General features: G+C 40.4%; 1 protein-coding gene across 1 annotated transcript in view; it reads left to right on the forward strand.

Moving 5' to 3' along the window:
- Nucleotides 1-16,747, forward strand: part of CNOT4 (CCR4-NOT transcription complex subunit 4) — a 1,808,607-nt gene that overhangs the window by 674,837 nt on the left and 1,117,023 nt on the right. The window contains exon 7 of the mRNA XM_044087468.1: nt 6,311-6,435. Coding sequence (XP_043943403.1) covers nt 6,311-6,435 — 125 coding nt within the window. The remainder of the gene's footprint in view (nt 1-6,310; nt 6,436-16,747) is intronic.

A 16,747-nucleotide genomic window follows, 5' to 3' on the forward strand; every position in this document is an offset into this window, starting at 1 on the left:
TACCCGCAGTTGTGGTGCTGCGGTAGCGTTGTCGCCTCACAGTAAGACACTGTCCGGTTCGATTCTCAGCTAGAGCGTCTTCTGCGTGGAGACATGCGTGAATGGGCATGCCTTCGTTGAAGGTTGTGCATCAGACCTGGCAACCCAGTACGTACAAATAAACTGCCAATCATTAGCGGACCGGAGTTCCACTGTGGTGACCCCTAACCAGGAAAAGCCGAAAGACACGAACAAAACTAAGGTATACAATAATATAATACACGTTTTTGCTCTATTGGCCATCTAATTTGTAGATTAGTCAGAGACCAGTAGTAGTAACTACGTTCCTTCCCATCTCAGTGAGTCAAGCTGCCATGTGAAAGTTTAATCATGAATCACCAGATCTTTTCAAGAGTATCCTTCTGGACTAAAGTATAAATTCTCATGAAGGAAATCTAATCCTGTGGAAGGCAGCATTAACTTGCATTTTGATATGCTGGGGAAATGCTTACATTAAGTGAAGTAGTACATAAAGTTCCCTATCTTGTGGATGGTTTCTATTGGGTGTAAATGTGAATTTGATGAGCCGGTTGGCCAGAGATTAACAGTAGCAACTAGCTAGTTTTTTATATTATAAAATGAGCCAAATTACTTTATAATGTTTAACCATAAATTACCAGAATCTAGTCTTGGAAGGTTTCTATTGAATGTGAAATTGATATGTTGACTGCCAAAGATCAATAGTATCAACTACGCTAGTTCACACTATAAAACAAGTCAGATGCTTCGCAGAATTTAATCTTGAAATGTTAGAGCCTGTTTAGGAGCAATCTCTTGTATCTGATCAAACATAAATCCATCAAAGTATAGCATAAAGTCCATTTAAGAGATATAACTTTGTGGAAGGCAGTTCTAATATGATATGCCGAAGAATTGTTCGCGTAAAGCGAAGTAGCACACAGAGCTGTTTAGCTTGCTGATGCCCTCCATTGGGTGTAAGTGTGGATTTGATATGCTGACTGGCCAGAGAATGAATAATAGCAACTATGCCACTTTTCATAATAACATGAATAGGTGCTGTTTGAAAGTTCATTTTTAAAGTAAGAGCCGTGCAGAAGTTATTTCCATCTGCCGGCGAAATATTTGTAAAGCGAAGTGGCACATCAAGATCCTTAGCCTGTGGATGATTTCCATTGGGTATAAATGCGGATTTGATATGTTGATTGGCTCGAAAATTAACAATGGTAGGGCGGCCACGGTGTGCAGCGGTTAGCAAGAGGTTCTCCGGTTTGATTCTTTGCTGGGGTGCCTTTTGTGCGGAGTCTGCATGTCTTCCCTGTGGTCGTGTGGGTTTCCTCCGAGTGCTCTGGTTTCCTCCCACATCCCAAAGACATGCTGTAGGTGGATTGGACATTCTAAATTGGCCTTAGGTGTGCGTGTGTGTGCCTTCTGTGGAAGGTTGGGCGCTGGGCTGGCAACTCTACACCGTAAAACTCCACTGCCAATCCTGAGCTGACAGGTGATCCGCTGTGGAGACCTCTAACCGGGAAAAGCCAGAAGAAGAATTGCTATTTCTGATATGACGAAGAATTGTTCGCATGAAGCGAAGTAGCACACAAAGCTCTTTAGCTTGCTGATACCCTCTATTGGATGTAAGTGTGGATTTGATACGCTGACTGGCCAGAGAATGAATAATCGCAACTATGCCACTTTTCATAACATGAATAGGCGCTGTTTTGAAAGTTCATCTTTAAACTATAAGAGCCGTGAAGAAGTTATTTCCATCTGCCGGCGAAATATTTGTAAAGCAAAGTGACACATCAAGCTTCTTAGTCTATGGATGATTTCCATTGGGTATAAATGCGGATTTGACATGTTGATTGGCTAGGAAATTAACAATGGTAATTGTTGTTTTACATCATAGTATAAGTTAAGGCTGTGTATGAAAGTATAATCATACACTTTAAGAGCCTCTGCAAGAGCAATATTTTGGATAAAATCAGTTTGTAACGTATCAAAATGTAATCTAAAGCATAAGTAAGAACACAAAACTTGTGATGAGCATCATTAATCTCGTGCTTTTTCCTAGATATTTAAGTACATAAAGAAGCACTATATGAAGTTTTTAATTAGGGGAATTGCATTTGCAAAGTTAATATGAAGCTTATCCAAAACAGTTATGAAGTGTTTTTTTCAAGTTATATGTTGTGACACTATCTTTGACTGTGAATAGTTTTTATTGGCTTTGAAATGCCGATTGGCCAGGAACCGAACAGCAATACTTGTGATCTCCAATCACAATGAGAATATGAATGGTCTCTATTGGTTGAAAATGTGAATCCTGAATACCGATTGGCTAGAAAAGGAATAATAGCACTAACAACCATATTGTGAAACGAGGACTTTTGAGAAAATAAAATGTTAATCCTAAGAACATTTATTTGCTTTGACTCTAAATTAAAAACTAAAAAAATGTTAAAACCACCATGATATTATGAAAGGAATGTAACCATTGGATGATATTATGGGTCTGCCATCTCTGCGGAGATGTGCAAGCACAAAAATAAAACATTTTAATCACAATGAGTCCATGAAGGGTCTCTATTGGTTGAAAATGTGAAATCTTGAATACGGATTGGCTAGGGAAAGAATAGTAACCACTGTGATACTAGCAACCGTATTGTGAACCAAGGATTTCTATGAAGATGAAAAATGAATTTGATATATGAATGTGACACTATCTTTGACTGGGAATAGTTTTTATTGGCTATGAAAGGTAATTTTATATGCCGATTGGCTAGGAAATGAGCAGCAATATTTGTCATCTCCAGTCATAATGCATGTATGAATGGTCTCTATTGGTTGAAAATTTGAATCCTGAATACCGATTGGCTAGGAAAGGAATAGTAACAACAATGACACTACCAACCGTATTTTGAAATGAGGACCTTTAAAAAGATAAAATGTCTGTCCTAAGAACATTTAATTGCTTTGTGACTAAATTAAAAACAAAAAGTAATAAAAGCACCGTGAAATCTTGAAAGGATTGTAACCGATGGATGACATAATGGGTCTTCCGTCTCTGCGGAGATGTGCAAGCATGAGAACAAAACATTTCAATCACAATGAGTTTATGAATGGTCTCTCTTGGTTGAAAATGTGAAAACCTCAGTATTGATTGGCTAGGAAAAGAATAGTAACCATCATGATACTAGCAACCGTATTGTGAAACAAGGAGTTCTGTGAAGATAAAATATGAATCCTAAGAACATTTAATTGCTTTGTGATTAAATTAAAAACTAAAAAGTCTTAAAAGCACCATGATATGAAAGGATGACAACATGGGTCTGCTGTTTCTGCGGAGATGTGCAAGCACAAATAAAACGTTCTTTAAAGTTCTTTGTGATAAAGTAAGTGCTGCAGGCAAGGATATCTTGAAGCTAAACCCAAATAACTAAGTGATTGCTAAAGTCTATTAAAAACAGAAGCATTCCTATTTGATGAAATACATTTTTTTTCCATTCTTACTACGATCACATCGGCTGGTTGATCTGTAGGCAAAGCCTAACCTCATTCGCTAGTGTCAACCAAAGACTTTGTTTTGGTTGGATGGCAAAGAGGGGCTTGACAAGCCTATGTTTATTATTGGTTGAGAGACTTGGTTTGGGTTAAGTCCTCTATATTGGAGGAAATAATGAGGAAGAGACTTAAGAAACTATTCCATTGGCTGTCAAGTCAAAGTCTTTATGCATACAGAGAATGACTGTTCAACCCTAATAGTTGATGAATTATGCCAATTTGCATTTTATTTAATGTGCCACGTTACTTAAAAGTTTTCATTGTGATTGCATGTCTGTTTTTTCAAAACAAGATGCTCAGGACTAATTAATCAGGATCTGAAGAAGGCATCTTGCCAAAAGCGCTTGTCCTGGTTCTGAGGATATAAGTTGTTTTTGTCCATTAAAAGTTTTATGCTTATTTCGCTGTGGTGGAACGTTCCTTGTTTTTTCTGCATTTTCATGTTTATGCTGGGACGTACTTTGGTAGTGTATACCTGACTTCTCTTTGACCAGTAAGATGGCTGCCTCTGCTGTTAAGGGAGAGCCAATGTTGATTTTAGAGAGACCCAGTGTCATTCCTCAAATTATTTGAGAAGTACTAGGTTCCCCTTAACTGAGGTACATCAAGGGGCAGAACCTGTTTATGTGCAGGCTCCAACCCTCCCTATCAGTCAGGAATCCTCAGGAGGAGTGGTATGCATTTTCTCATGTAGAGTATAAGGCTGTAGTGTCCCTTAAGTTCCCACGGTTCATGCCTCCTCCTTCCACAACTTTTCTGAAGAGGGAGAGATTCTTCTTCAGAGGTGTGCGATTCTGATGGAGATAACTTGGTTTACTCTCTAATTTTCCTGTGGGGTACAAGTCTGAAGAGGAGCATACTGTGTTTCATGATCCTCCTGTGGAGGAATGTTCCTTTGGAGGTAAATTACTTACAATGGTAGGATGCCTTTGTTTTGGCTTTGGTGATCCCAGAGACCCAACCCCCCCCCCCCCCACCAAGAAGCGGACACATTTTTGTAGAGTTCGATTCCTATACGTTTTTGTATAAGACTCCTCCTCCTGACGCTGCTGCCATTTTCTTAGAATCTGATGAACCTATTGACCTCCTGCCTTTTACACTGCACTAAATGATGAGCTGTAGGAGCCCCATGAAAAAGGTTGTAAAAATCATAATTTCAAGGTGTAACTTGATATTTCGCGTCTGCCTGTTTGAGTTAGAAATTTGGTACTGTGTGCTCGTTACCAGACAGGTGAGAAGCATGCTGCTGTATACAATTACTGCAGTAAGAAGACTTCTGTCTTTTTTGTATGTTCACACGGTTCCTTTACTTCAAGCAGTTTGTCAAATGTTTGATTTTGTAACATAGTAGATTTGTATCACATGAGTGGCACAGGTATGTGTACATATTTTGTGCCTTCAAAGGTATGAGATTGCTGCAGTAAACGTTATATAATTCAGGCCTGACACTTTGCACAGCTCTTTGCTTCAGACGGCATTTAATCAAGGACCTTTTCAGTGTCTGCTTTGCTGTTACTGATCTTTGTATCTACAGTGCAGATAAATTCACCTGATTTTGATTCTGCTGTTTTGTAGGGCATGGTACTGTTTGGTATTTTTCCAAAATATTTTGATGTACTGATGTAGTTGTGTAATCTTTTTGGGAATAGGCACTGTACGAAAACTTAACCTAGCTGTAAATCTTTGACACGTGTTTGTAACAGGAAAGCTGCCCCTCCCATTACGGTATTTCCTGTGGGAATCTGTGCTTCTTATACATGGCTGTGACTGAGAAGTTTCTCAACAGTATTTTTTCCATCAGTGCATTAATGATGGTATTTCTCACAACCTATTTCACTGATTAATTTGATTTGTTCCTTACCATGTCTGCACCGTCTTAGAATCCTCCTCCTTAAACTTGTTTTATATTTTCCTTTAGTGACTTAATGTTTAGAATGTTGTGACACCATTTCTGTTGAGCTATTACAGTTTAGTTTGCAATATTAAGATTTTTTTATAGTTATTGGTATTTTTTTTATTTTTAGTAGTAGAGAGGCAAACCATATTTTGCTGGCTATTTTATTCAGTTTGCAGCTTTGCCCACATGTCATCTAACCAGTATTTAGGAAGCAGATTGACAGTGTTGTATAAATGTTTGATCAAATTTTGGAAGGGTTGTCTCACCCCAACCACCTCCGCACGTGTGTAGACATAACGCATATTTTTTTATTTCCTGCAAGGGAATTCTGTCTTGAACTGAAGAGAAAATGTGCAGGCACTTATACTTGCAGCCATTATATACGTCATCAGGTCATTGCAGCACAAGAGCTGCATTGGTACCTACAGGGAACAAGGCCCACCCCCGCCCCCTTTTTTAGTCTGAGGACTGAAATTACAACAAAATAAGGAGAGTTTTACCTGTTAATGTCTACTGATAGTGACTTTTTAAAGATGTACTGTTAGTTAAATGTACTTAACGACACAGCTTGTCTGTGTTTCACATTGAAGGTTGCATCACAGCTAAAAAAAAAAAGAACAAGAACTACTGTAGGGGTATTCGGATATTTTTTCTGGTAGTATAAAAATATCCTGGGGTAAATAATTAAGTTGTGCATGTAATTTTACAAGTATTGTTAATGCTTGTTAGGACTGTTGGCATATATAGTCACTGGTATATGTTGGGTAGATGTAGACCTCAAAGTTATATACTTTTTCACATTGCTTTTTTGTAGTACATTTGCTTTTCTCCAAATCATACCTGTTTTTCTTTTAGGCTGGCAAACACCAAGAATATGAGCAGAAGTTGCTTCATGAGTTATACAAACTTAATCCAAATTTCCTCCAGCCATCCACGGGTACTGTTGACAAAAATAAGAACAAAGTGAATGCACTACAGAGGTATGATATGCAAGTACTTGCACTGCATTTGCGTTGCTTTGTGAACAGTCAAACTTCACTGTTTCATGTTAACCTGCCTAGCTACATATTTAGTGTGTGTGAAGTTTTTGTTGCATGTACGCAGCTTAGATTTTTTTCTGGGAGTGTGTAATTCATTCAGCTGTATGATCTTCGTGTTTCACTTTTGCAGTCTTCACATTTGGGTTATCTGCCTGCAGGTAGCCCTCAGCCGGCCTGAATACCAGAGTCTTCGGATTTGTGTGTCTGATGCTGTCGCTTCTTCCATGATGTCAGGTCGTCAGGGGTATAAAACATGCAGCCGATGCCATTACATCAGTCTTTCATGCAGTGCCCAAAGCAGAAGCAGTTCGCAAGTGCCAGTCGGCAGACTCCTGAAATTTTCGTTTTCGAGTTTCAGACTCAAAGTCTTCAAAAAAGATAAGTACCCCGTTGAGGATCCTTTTTCTTGCTCTAACCGATGTCAGTAAAAGTTAATTATCTTACCTGTGGAAAGCAAATACCTCATAGAGATTTGCATTCTTACTGCATCCCTTGTTTAGGCCCAGACCACTACGTCCCTTGCTGTCGCTTTTGTGCCTTGTTCAACACCCAAACTAGTCATCATCGGGCTAATTTTGCAGCCATTTACTTTCATACTCTGTGTACTCCGAAGTGGCTTCCTTAGCCATCCGACTACCGATCTTCCATAAAAACGTAAGGATAAAGACAGAGACAGACCGCATAGGTCCAAAACTGCCGATGCTTCCGTTAAGCTAGTCACCAGTCCATCGGTACTCAGGGAGGTGCTTTCGCAGCCCCTGATACCCGCTACTTCAGATTCGCAGGCCTCTACTGAGACCCATTCGGAGTCCAGTGTGCCACAAGATGCTTCTTCAACTACGGAACCTGCAGATGTCTCTAACTTGGATGAGTTCGGAGCCACTGTGCAGGCACCGGCTTCTGAGGGTGTATTCAGGCCTACAGACATTCATATTAAACAGACACCATCATTTTCATCCAGGCCAAAAACTCGCACTACGCCTAGAAAACTGACCAAACACTGGCTCAGGCCCATATGCCTCAAAAACAAATGCTTAGAATGGCTGAAGACCTTTTTACCTTAATTAGGGGAAGCCGGTCTTCCCCCTCTAAGAGACCTAGAACTGATTTTATTTCTGATTCTTCTGATCAGGATTCTGATATTTCTGCTCCTTCTGATTATTAGGATTTGCCCTTATCTATTTGTGAGGATTCTGATGCAGAGTATTCCATTCCCTCTGCTTCCTCTCCAGAAGATTTGTCTTTCAGTGAAACCTTGCATACTCTTAGGGAGCATTTCTGCTGGGAAAGCCAGGATTACTCTGAGTCCAAAAAGAGACTTAGGGAATTCTTACTCCTACCTCAACACAGACCTTTAGCTGTCCTTACCCCAGACACTTTACCTCCAGCTCCCAGAAAACCTGACCAGTACTACAGAGTACCTGACTCTCAAGTTCCTCTTCAAGAATCCTTCTGCAGATCCAGAGACCATTTCCCAAGGACCAAAAGGCATTAAGGCTACTGCTGCCAAAAATCCTACCCCTTCTGATAGAGATTCTAGAGCCATAAACAAAGAAATAATAAAAACCAATAAACCAAAAAACTATAATGACAAAACGGCAAATCCGAGCTACTAAGACAAATATTTAATAAACAATTATTTAATAGAGATTCTAAAGCCTTTGACAGATGGGGTAAGAAGGTATACACTTCTGCTACTTTGGCCATTAGGGCTTTAAATTGCCAGTTTCATATGTTAAAGTAGCTGCAGCATATTATGGGACTGCTTAGACAGAAAATGATGTTGATTCCTGACTGTGCTGAACACAAAGATTTGCAAGATTTAATGCATTCTGCAGAACAAGTTGGTAAACATACTTTGCAATGTGGTTTTGATGCTTTCGAAGCATCTTGCAGAGCTGCTGTCACTGGGTCTGTACTTAGAAGGCATGCTTGGCTTAAGGAACAAAACTTGCCAAATCATGTTAAAGCTAAATTACTGGATGCTCCCTTAAACCAAGACCGCCTTTTTGACAACAAAGCAGAAGTCCTCGAAAGAATGGAGGAAAAAGCTGAATCTATGCAAACTATTAAAGATTTCCTACAAGTACAGCCTCCCAGATTCAGTAGGCATTGGCCTTCAAATAACTGGTCCTTTCCAGTCCCTTCCAGGCTTCAGTCCAAACCCAGGAACAGCAGACCACCTAGGCTACAGTCTGACTACTCCCAGATCTAGGGTCAGCCATGAGAACAACTGAAGAAAAATGAGTGTAGAAAGTACCCAAAAACATGGTATGGCCAACCGGACCTCTGTAGCTCAAGCAGGAAACTGCCAGGAACAATCCGTTGCACAAAGAGCAGTAAAATTCAGTGTAATTCAAAGGATCCAGACACCAGATGGTAAAAGGCACAGGTTTAATAAAACCACACGAAACACAAGTAACAGGTTAAGCGCTTTCATCCACACACAGCAGACTTCCTCAGAACCAATTAGTGCTGATTGCAAAAACATATATATAGCAAATTTGGCGCCAAAAGTTAATAACATACATTCCTAAACAATTCATTGTTCTAACTTTCCATAAAAGGTAATGAATAAGTCCTACTGAATGAGTATAAATAATGACTAATAACTTATAACATATTAAATACAATACAAATACACTTTTTTAAGATCTAGTTGAAATACATAAAAATGCAAAAAATTTCTAATGCAAACCTAAAATGTAGATATAACATTATAAAGGTACTGTGGTGAAAGATACAATATCTAGCCCTTGTGTTAAAGCTAAAACACAAAATCATAAGGGCAAAAGTGCATCTAATAACAATTTTAATAACAACAACAATAAAAATTATGGACAGTATTCTAATGATGTTATGAATCATTTTTTGAATGATGACTTTGATTTTGGTTATAACAGTGCCCTGAAAGCAGGATACGATGATAGAAATGTGAATTTTATTAATGATTCTATTAAGTCCAAAATCTACTTGTTAGGTAAAAAACTCAACAATATTAAGGGTGCTAAAATAGATAATGGGTACCTTGAGAAGTGTTTGAATTTAAAAATTGTGCCCAAAGGACTTATTTAAACTCCCATTAGGGGAACTGTTTAATGAGGCAGTGTTGTATGAATTCAATAATTTGTTTGATTTCTTTGGTTTTGAATATATTAAACTGCTTATGAAGTTTAATGATGAGAAAATTGGGGGTTTACTTGCGGAAATTGAACAATTGCACAATGATATTATACAGGGCCCTAATTTTCATTCTTGGCAGGAACTATTTAATAAGCAGTTTAGAGTGGCCAAATTTAAAGCGTATGACATTTATAATAGGAAGTTGGACAAATTAGAAAGAGATTTGGAGGCATACAAATCACATAGGGCGTATATTTGGCCCCACTCTAACCAGAATAGAACGAGAGCCAATGAGTCGTATTATGATTTAAACAGGGGTAGAAATAGGAGGAGAGAGGAAGATGAAAATTTTCAGGGTGGAAGGTTTCATCAAGCCCCCATATTTCGCAAAAGAAGATAGTAGCGAACGGGGGAGGGCCCCCCAACAATAGTGAAGTGCTCGATTTATTGGCTAGTAAGTCAGTATTGGTTAGTGAAACAGACATAAACGATAAAAATTCAATTGATGTGATGGCAAGTAATGTTAGTAAAGTATCAGTTCATTCTTTTGCAGGTTTTAAAGTGTACAACTTTACTGATGTTTACATTACACAAGATTTCTTTACTCTGTTCAGCAAGGGAATGAAGTTCATTCCATCAGCTAGATTTAATGTGTTTGACACTATAAAGGAAGTTAAGTTGTACTGTCGAAGACTTCAGTTAGCATTGCAGTTCAAAGATGCCATATGTGATGGTTCACCCAATAAGTTAGTTAGAAAAAGTGCTTACATTCCTGCAACTAATGTGCAGGTTAGTAACTATGAGCGAATGGTATGTAAAGATATATATCACTTGTATGGAAATATTCGAAGAGATCCAGGGTATTTGTCACTTTTTTGTGACAACCTCACTAAAGGGGAGAGAGCGTGTTTGGACCAGGTAGTGGCCAACAGCGAAATTAGAATTATGAAACCGGATAAAGGGGGTGGTTTGGTCATATACGACACCAATGTTTATTGCAAAGCTATTCAAGATATTCTCTTTAATTCTGGTAATTATGAAGAAGTTTCTCTCAACCAGATCAATATAGGTTATCATAGAATAGATTTGACTATTGAGGAATATCTATTAGACAATCGCATTACGAATGAAGTGTATGAATTCATTAGAACTGAGCACCCAGTGATGTCTAGAATAGTTGGCATTCCCAAAATTCACAAAAGTGTCGAAAATCCCCCCTTTAGGCCTATCATTTCCGGTTCGAAATCTAAAACATTTAATGTAGGAGTCGCTATAGACCATTGGTGTAAACATGTATACAATAATGTTCCCCATTTAACCAAGGACTCTTGGGATTTCTTAAGTAAACTAAAACGAGAATTATGGTCCCCTGATGTGACATTTCTTACGATAGATGTTCAGGAATTGTTTTCCTGCATTCCGAATGCAATAGGTTTGGAATACCTTGGAAATAGTTTGAAGAAATATTCTGAACTCACATGGGATAAAATATGCTTAATATTAGATATGATGGGACTTGTTCTCTCTCACAACTACATTCAGTTCCAAGGAGAATATTTTAAACAAATTCGAGGAGTAGCTATGGGGGCTTCTTGTGCCCCCATTTTTGCGAACCTCGTTATGCTCGAGTGGGAGAATGTATTTGTTATGCCTAGTGAATATTTTAAACACATTGCTTTATATACTCTCTTTTTGGATGATCTATTTATCATTTGGAAGGGACCTGTGGAAGATATACCAAACTTCATAGCTTACATTAACAGTACCACCAGTTTTTTAAGATTTACATATAAAGTGGAGAGGTTAGGTATACCTTATTTGGACACTTACATCAGTAATTCCAATGAAGGTTTTAAGTCCAAAATCTACAGGAAATCTACCTTTTCCGATGATTATATCCAATTTGGTAGTTGTCACCCCCCCCCCCCCCCACATCTTTAGAAATGTACTAAAAGGACAATGCATTCGTGTTGCAAGAATGTGTTCTACTAGACAAGATATGAAAGATCAGATGAGGACTGTTGCAGATATGTTTAAGGCCAGAGGATATCCGGTGATTATGGTGGAGGAAGTGACCAAATATGTGACAAGATTATGGGGGGATAGATTTGTTCCACTTTTGGGTGGTACATTTGTGGACAAGAAAACCCAAAAGCAAGTTGTCAGCAATAGAAGGAATGTGTGTGTTATCATGTTCAGCCCTTATTCCAATTTGGTTAAGGAGATTTTGAACAGGCACTGGGATTTATTTTTAAGTTCTGAGGACATAGTTACAGTATTGGGTAATCATCCCATTAGTGTGTTTAAAACTTCGGTTAATATTAAGAGGATTATTGAAGGTGGAAAGAAAAAGGAATTTAGGAAGAACAAACACGAACATACTAGTAAATGTGGTAGTTGCAAATATTGTCAATATATTAATGAGAAAAAGACTATTATATTGTGCAACAAGAATAGAACCACATGCTGTGGTAGAAAAGGGAATTGCAATACCTTGCGTGTAGTTTATTTGGCTTCCTGTTCTTCCTGTCAAGCATACTACATAGGAAAGACTGAAAGGAAGTTAAAAACTCGTATATACGAACATCTGTATAAAATCAAAAAAGTTGACATGAAAAATGCACTTAGTAAGCACATTAGTGAAAAAGGTCCCCAACATAGTTTTACATTTACAATCATTGATCAAGTTGGGGTGAGTGATTATGGGGGTAACTGGAAGATAGGACTGTCCTGTCTAGAAACGAAATGGCAGATATTGTGTGATGCTACTTCTTGGCCAGGTCTAAATGAAAGTATAAGTATAAAACCTTTTCTTCTTTTGGACCGGGGCTAAAATGTTTTTTGAGGTCATTTAGGATGACTTCCCGTGTGTACTTTACACTATGTTATATCTACATTTTAGGTTTGCATTAGGAAATATTTTGCATTTTTATGTATTTCAACTAGATCTTAAAAAAGTATATTTGTATTGTATTTAATATGTTATAAGTTATTAGTCATTATTTATACTCCTTCAGTAGGACTTATTCATTACCTTTTATGGAAAGTCATTTAGAACAATGAATTGTTTAGGAATGTATGTTATAAACTTTTGGCGCCAAATCTGCTATATATATGTTTTTGCAATCAGCACTAATTGGTTCTGAGGAAGTCTGCTGTGTGTGGATGAAAGCGCTTAACCTGTTACTTGTGTTTCGTGTGGTTTTATTAAACCTGTGCCTTTTACCATCTGGTGTCTGGATCCTTTGAATCACACTGAATTTTACTGCTCTTTGTGCAACGGAGTGTTCCTGGCAGTTTCCTGCTCGAGCTACAGAGGTCCGGTTGGCCATACCGTGTTTTTGGGTACTCCCAGATCTAAGCAGTGGGGTGGCTTCCACTTCCAAAGCAGGGAGTAGTAAGCCACCCCCTATGGAAAAATGGCACAGTGACCTAACGTTAATTCTTCCAAGCCCTGCTCAACTACCTGCTCTCTTAGGAGGAAAGCTCACCCTGCATGCAAAAACTGGGAACTCATTACCCAGGACAAATGGATTTTGAACATAGTTTTCCCAAGGATACAGATTCCACTTCCACACACTGCCAACCCCAAATGGTTGGGCAGACCTACTGCCAAATCAGTGGGTGGAGGCCCAACAGCAGGTTCTCTCTCTTCTCAGTATCAGGGCTATTCAACCTCTCTCAGCAGAACAAAGGGGACAAGGTTTTTATTCGACTTTTTCTGGTACCCAGAAAAGACCACTCTTGGCGTCCTGTCCTGGACCTCTCTATTTTCAACATATTTCTGGTGGTTCCAAAATTCAAAATATTAACTCTTCAACAGCTTCTTCATATGCTAGCCAAGGATGCCTGGCTGGCAACCCTAGACTTAAAGAAAGCTTACCTGCACATCCCAGTAAGAGGATCCTGCAGAGACAATACCTATGTTTCAGGGTGGGCTCCATGCACTTTCAGTTCTCTGCACTTTCCTTTGGCTTATCTACTGTACCCAGGGGGTTCACAAAGTGTCTAGCTCCAGCCATTGCATTTTGCGAGCAGAGAAATATTCAAATTTACCCATACTTGGACAATTGTCTGATTCAGGCAGAAAGCCAGGACTTGCTATACAACACCTGGCATTCGTAAAGAAACTTCTAACCTCAGTGGGATACACAATCAGTGAAAAGAAATCTCACCTAGTACCCTGCCAACAAATTGTATTCCTGGGTGCAAGCTTGAACACAACTTCCCAGATGGCAATCCTCACTCTGGAGAAACAAGTTTATTTGACAACCTACTTCAAACTATTGGCCACAGAACCCCAGCTATCTGCAAGGAAAATACTGCAAGCTGTGGGGTTCATGGCCTCTTGCAGTTTACTAATTCCATAAGCAAGACTGCATATGAGGAAACTACAATGGTATCTAAAAAGCCTATGGTGTCAACATTCTAAGGACCTGGAAACAATGATTTCTACCATTCCTTGTATAAAGACAGAGTTCCTCTGGTGGGCAGAGGCCTGCTATCACAGTAAAGGGACTCCATTTCACTCTACCCCCTTCCGCCCAAACAGACACGTCAGACTATGCATGGGGGGCTCACATGGCAGGGCAGTGCATTCAGGGCAAATGGAACCCAAAACAGATGCGCCTGCATATCAATCAAAAAGAAATGTTAGCTGTACAGAATGCTCTGACAGCCTTCAAAGACCATATTTTTCCAGGACAACTATTGGTGAAGACGGACAACACCACAGTTATGTGGTACATAAACAAGCAGGGGGGGGACCCACGCGTACCCCCTCTGCAGACTAGTGATGGCTGTGTGGGACACAGCCTTGAGCTACCAAGTACACCTGCAAGCACAATTCCTGCCAGGCGAACTCAATTAACTGGCAGGTGACTTAAACAGAAATCTCATGGACCCACACGAATGGAAACTAGACCCCAAAATATTCAACCTCTTGAACAAATGTGGGGGACTCCAGAGGTAGACCTGTTTGCCTCCCCTCAGAACTACCAATTGAACAAATTCTGCACAAGAACTCCTCACAGTCAAGCTTGGAAAATGGATGCCCTGTCCTTTACCTGGGAAAGCCTCTCAGTTTATGCCTTTTCTCCTCTGCCCCTCCTCTTGAAGGTTCTACTAAAGATCAAACAGGACAAGCCAAGGACAATACTGATTGCACCAGACTGGCCACGCCAGCACTGGTACACCCCCTCTTGCGCAGTATGACACTGCTACAACCATGGCACCTGCCTCAGACCCCTTCCCTGCCGTCCCAGCAGGTGGGCCAGATTCTGCACCCTCCGCTTCAATCCCTGTACCTTGCAGCCTGGCTAATTTCTTGAGCTGTCCTCTAGCATCCCTCAGTAAGCAGGTACGGGATGTCATTCTGGAGGCAAGGAGGCCTAGTACTAGAAAATCCTATGCTGAAAAGTGGAAAAGATACTGTTCCTGGAGCCAGGCTCAGGGGATGGGTGCAACGGTGCCCAGCTTAACTCATATTCTATGGTACTTAACAGAAATGCTCCACAAGGGCTTATCTTTCTCGTCAATTAAAATTCATGCCTCTGCCTTTTCAGCACATTATTATCTTTCTCGTCAATTAAAATTCATGCCTCTGCCTTTTCAGCACATTATAATACTAAGTCACCCCTCTTCTCTCACCCCTTGCTAAAGCAATTCCTTAGAGGTGCCAAATATTTAAGACCCTGCCCCCAAGGAGAGCTCCCACTCCAGCCTGGGACCTTAACTTTGTATTGGAAAAGCTCACCCCCCCCCCCCTTTGAGCCAGCTGCTTCAGCAGAATTGAAATTCCTTTCTTGGAAAACAACATTCCTTGTAGCCATCACTTCAGCAAGAAGAGTGTCTGAATTACAGGCCCTCATGGCAGTGGGAACCCTTCATTATCTTCCATGCGGACAGGGTTTCCCTCCGGGCTAATCCTTCCTTTATGCCCAAGGTGGTGTCTACTGTGGCCCTAAATCAGTCCATTCATTTGCCTATTTTTTCCCTAATCCACAAAACAAAGGGGAGCGAATACTGCATTCTCTGAACGTGCACGGACAACTTAGATTCTGTTTGGACAGGACTAAGCCTATCAGAAAATCTGAACAGCTGCTAGTTAGCTTTGCTGTAGGGGCAGAGGGGAAGGCCATTTCAAAGCAAACCATTTCCAAACGGATACCCATTGCATTAATTTCTGCTACAAGCACCATGGAAAACCTACCCCACAGGGCATAAGTTCACATTCCACCCGGGCTGCATCTACCTCTGCGGCTTTTCTCAGAGGAATCCCTACCAGGGACATCCTAGAAGCTGCTACCTGGAGTTCTGTGCATACCTTCACCAAGCATTACCACATGCCTATCTTTTCTAAATCCAGAGCTGTATTTGTCACTGCAGTCTTGCAGGGCTTAATAGCTGGCCCTACTGCTCTTTAACTTCTTCCTCCATCCCTTAGCTTTGGGAATCAACCCAAATGTGATGACTGCAACAGTGAAACACGAAGAACATAGTACAGATGTTCATCGTGCATACAGCTGCAGTCATAACAGATGGGTTCTCCTGCCGTCAGGCGGGTCCTCGGTCGGCCGAATTCCGAAGTCTAGGTCCGGCGTCGGTTGTCGTCGCTTCTTCCCTGACGTCAGTGCGACAGGGGTATAAAGGAACCAGCCGACGCCATTTTCTTCAGTCTTTCTTGCCGCGCGGTGCCTGAAGCAGAAGCAGTTCGCAAGTGCCGGTCAGCCAGCTCCTGAAATTTCGAAATTTGGAAACCGAAGTCGTCTTAAAAGCTAAGTACCCCGTTGGGGAAACTTTTCTTGCCTCAGACCGATGTCAGACAAAGTTAATAATTGTATTTCTTGTGGGAAGCAAATACCGCATAAGGATTTCCATTCCCTCTGTATACCTTGTTTAGGCCCAGACCACGACGTCTCGGTTTGTCGCTTTTGTGCTACATTCAACAAACGCACTATTAAGCGTCGGGCGGAGTTCGCCCAGCATTATTTTGGGAAAGCATTTAACTATACTATGTCGTCGGATACTCCGACTCCGGTTTTGTCTAAAAAACGCAAAGACAAGGACCGACACACGAGGTCCACGGCCTCTACCAACACCACGCCAAAGCCGACTACACGTGGTCCGG

Source organism: Protopterus annectens, chromosome 11.part0, assembly GCF_019279795.1.
Source record: "Protopterus annectens isolate FY-2018-M chromosome 11.part0, PAN1.0, whole genome shotgun sequence".
Taxonomy (NCBI): domain Eukaryota; kingdom Metazoa; phylum Chordata; order Ceratodontiformes; family Protopteridae; genus Protopterus; species Protopterus annectens.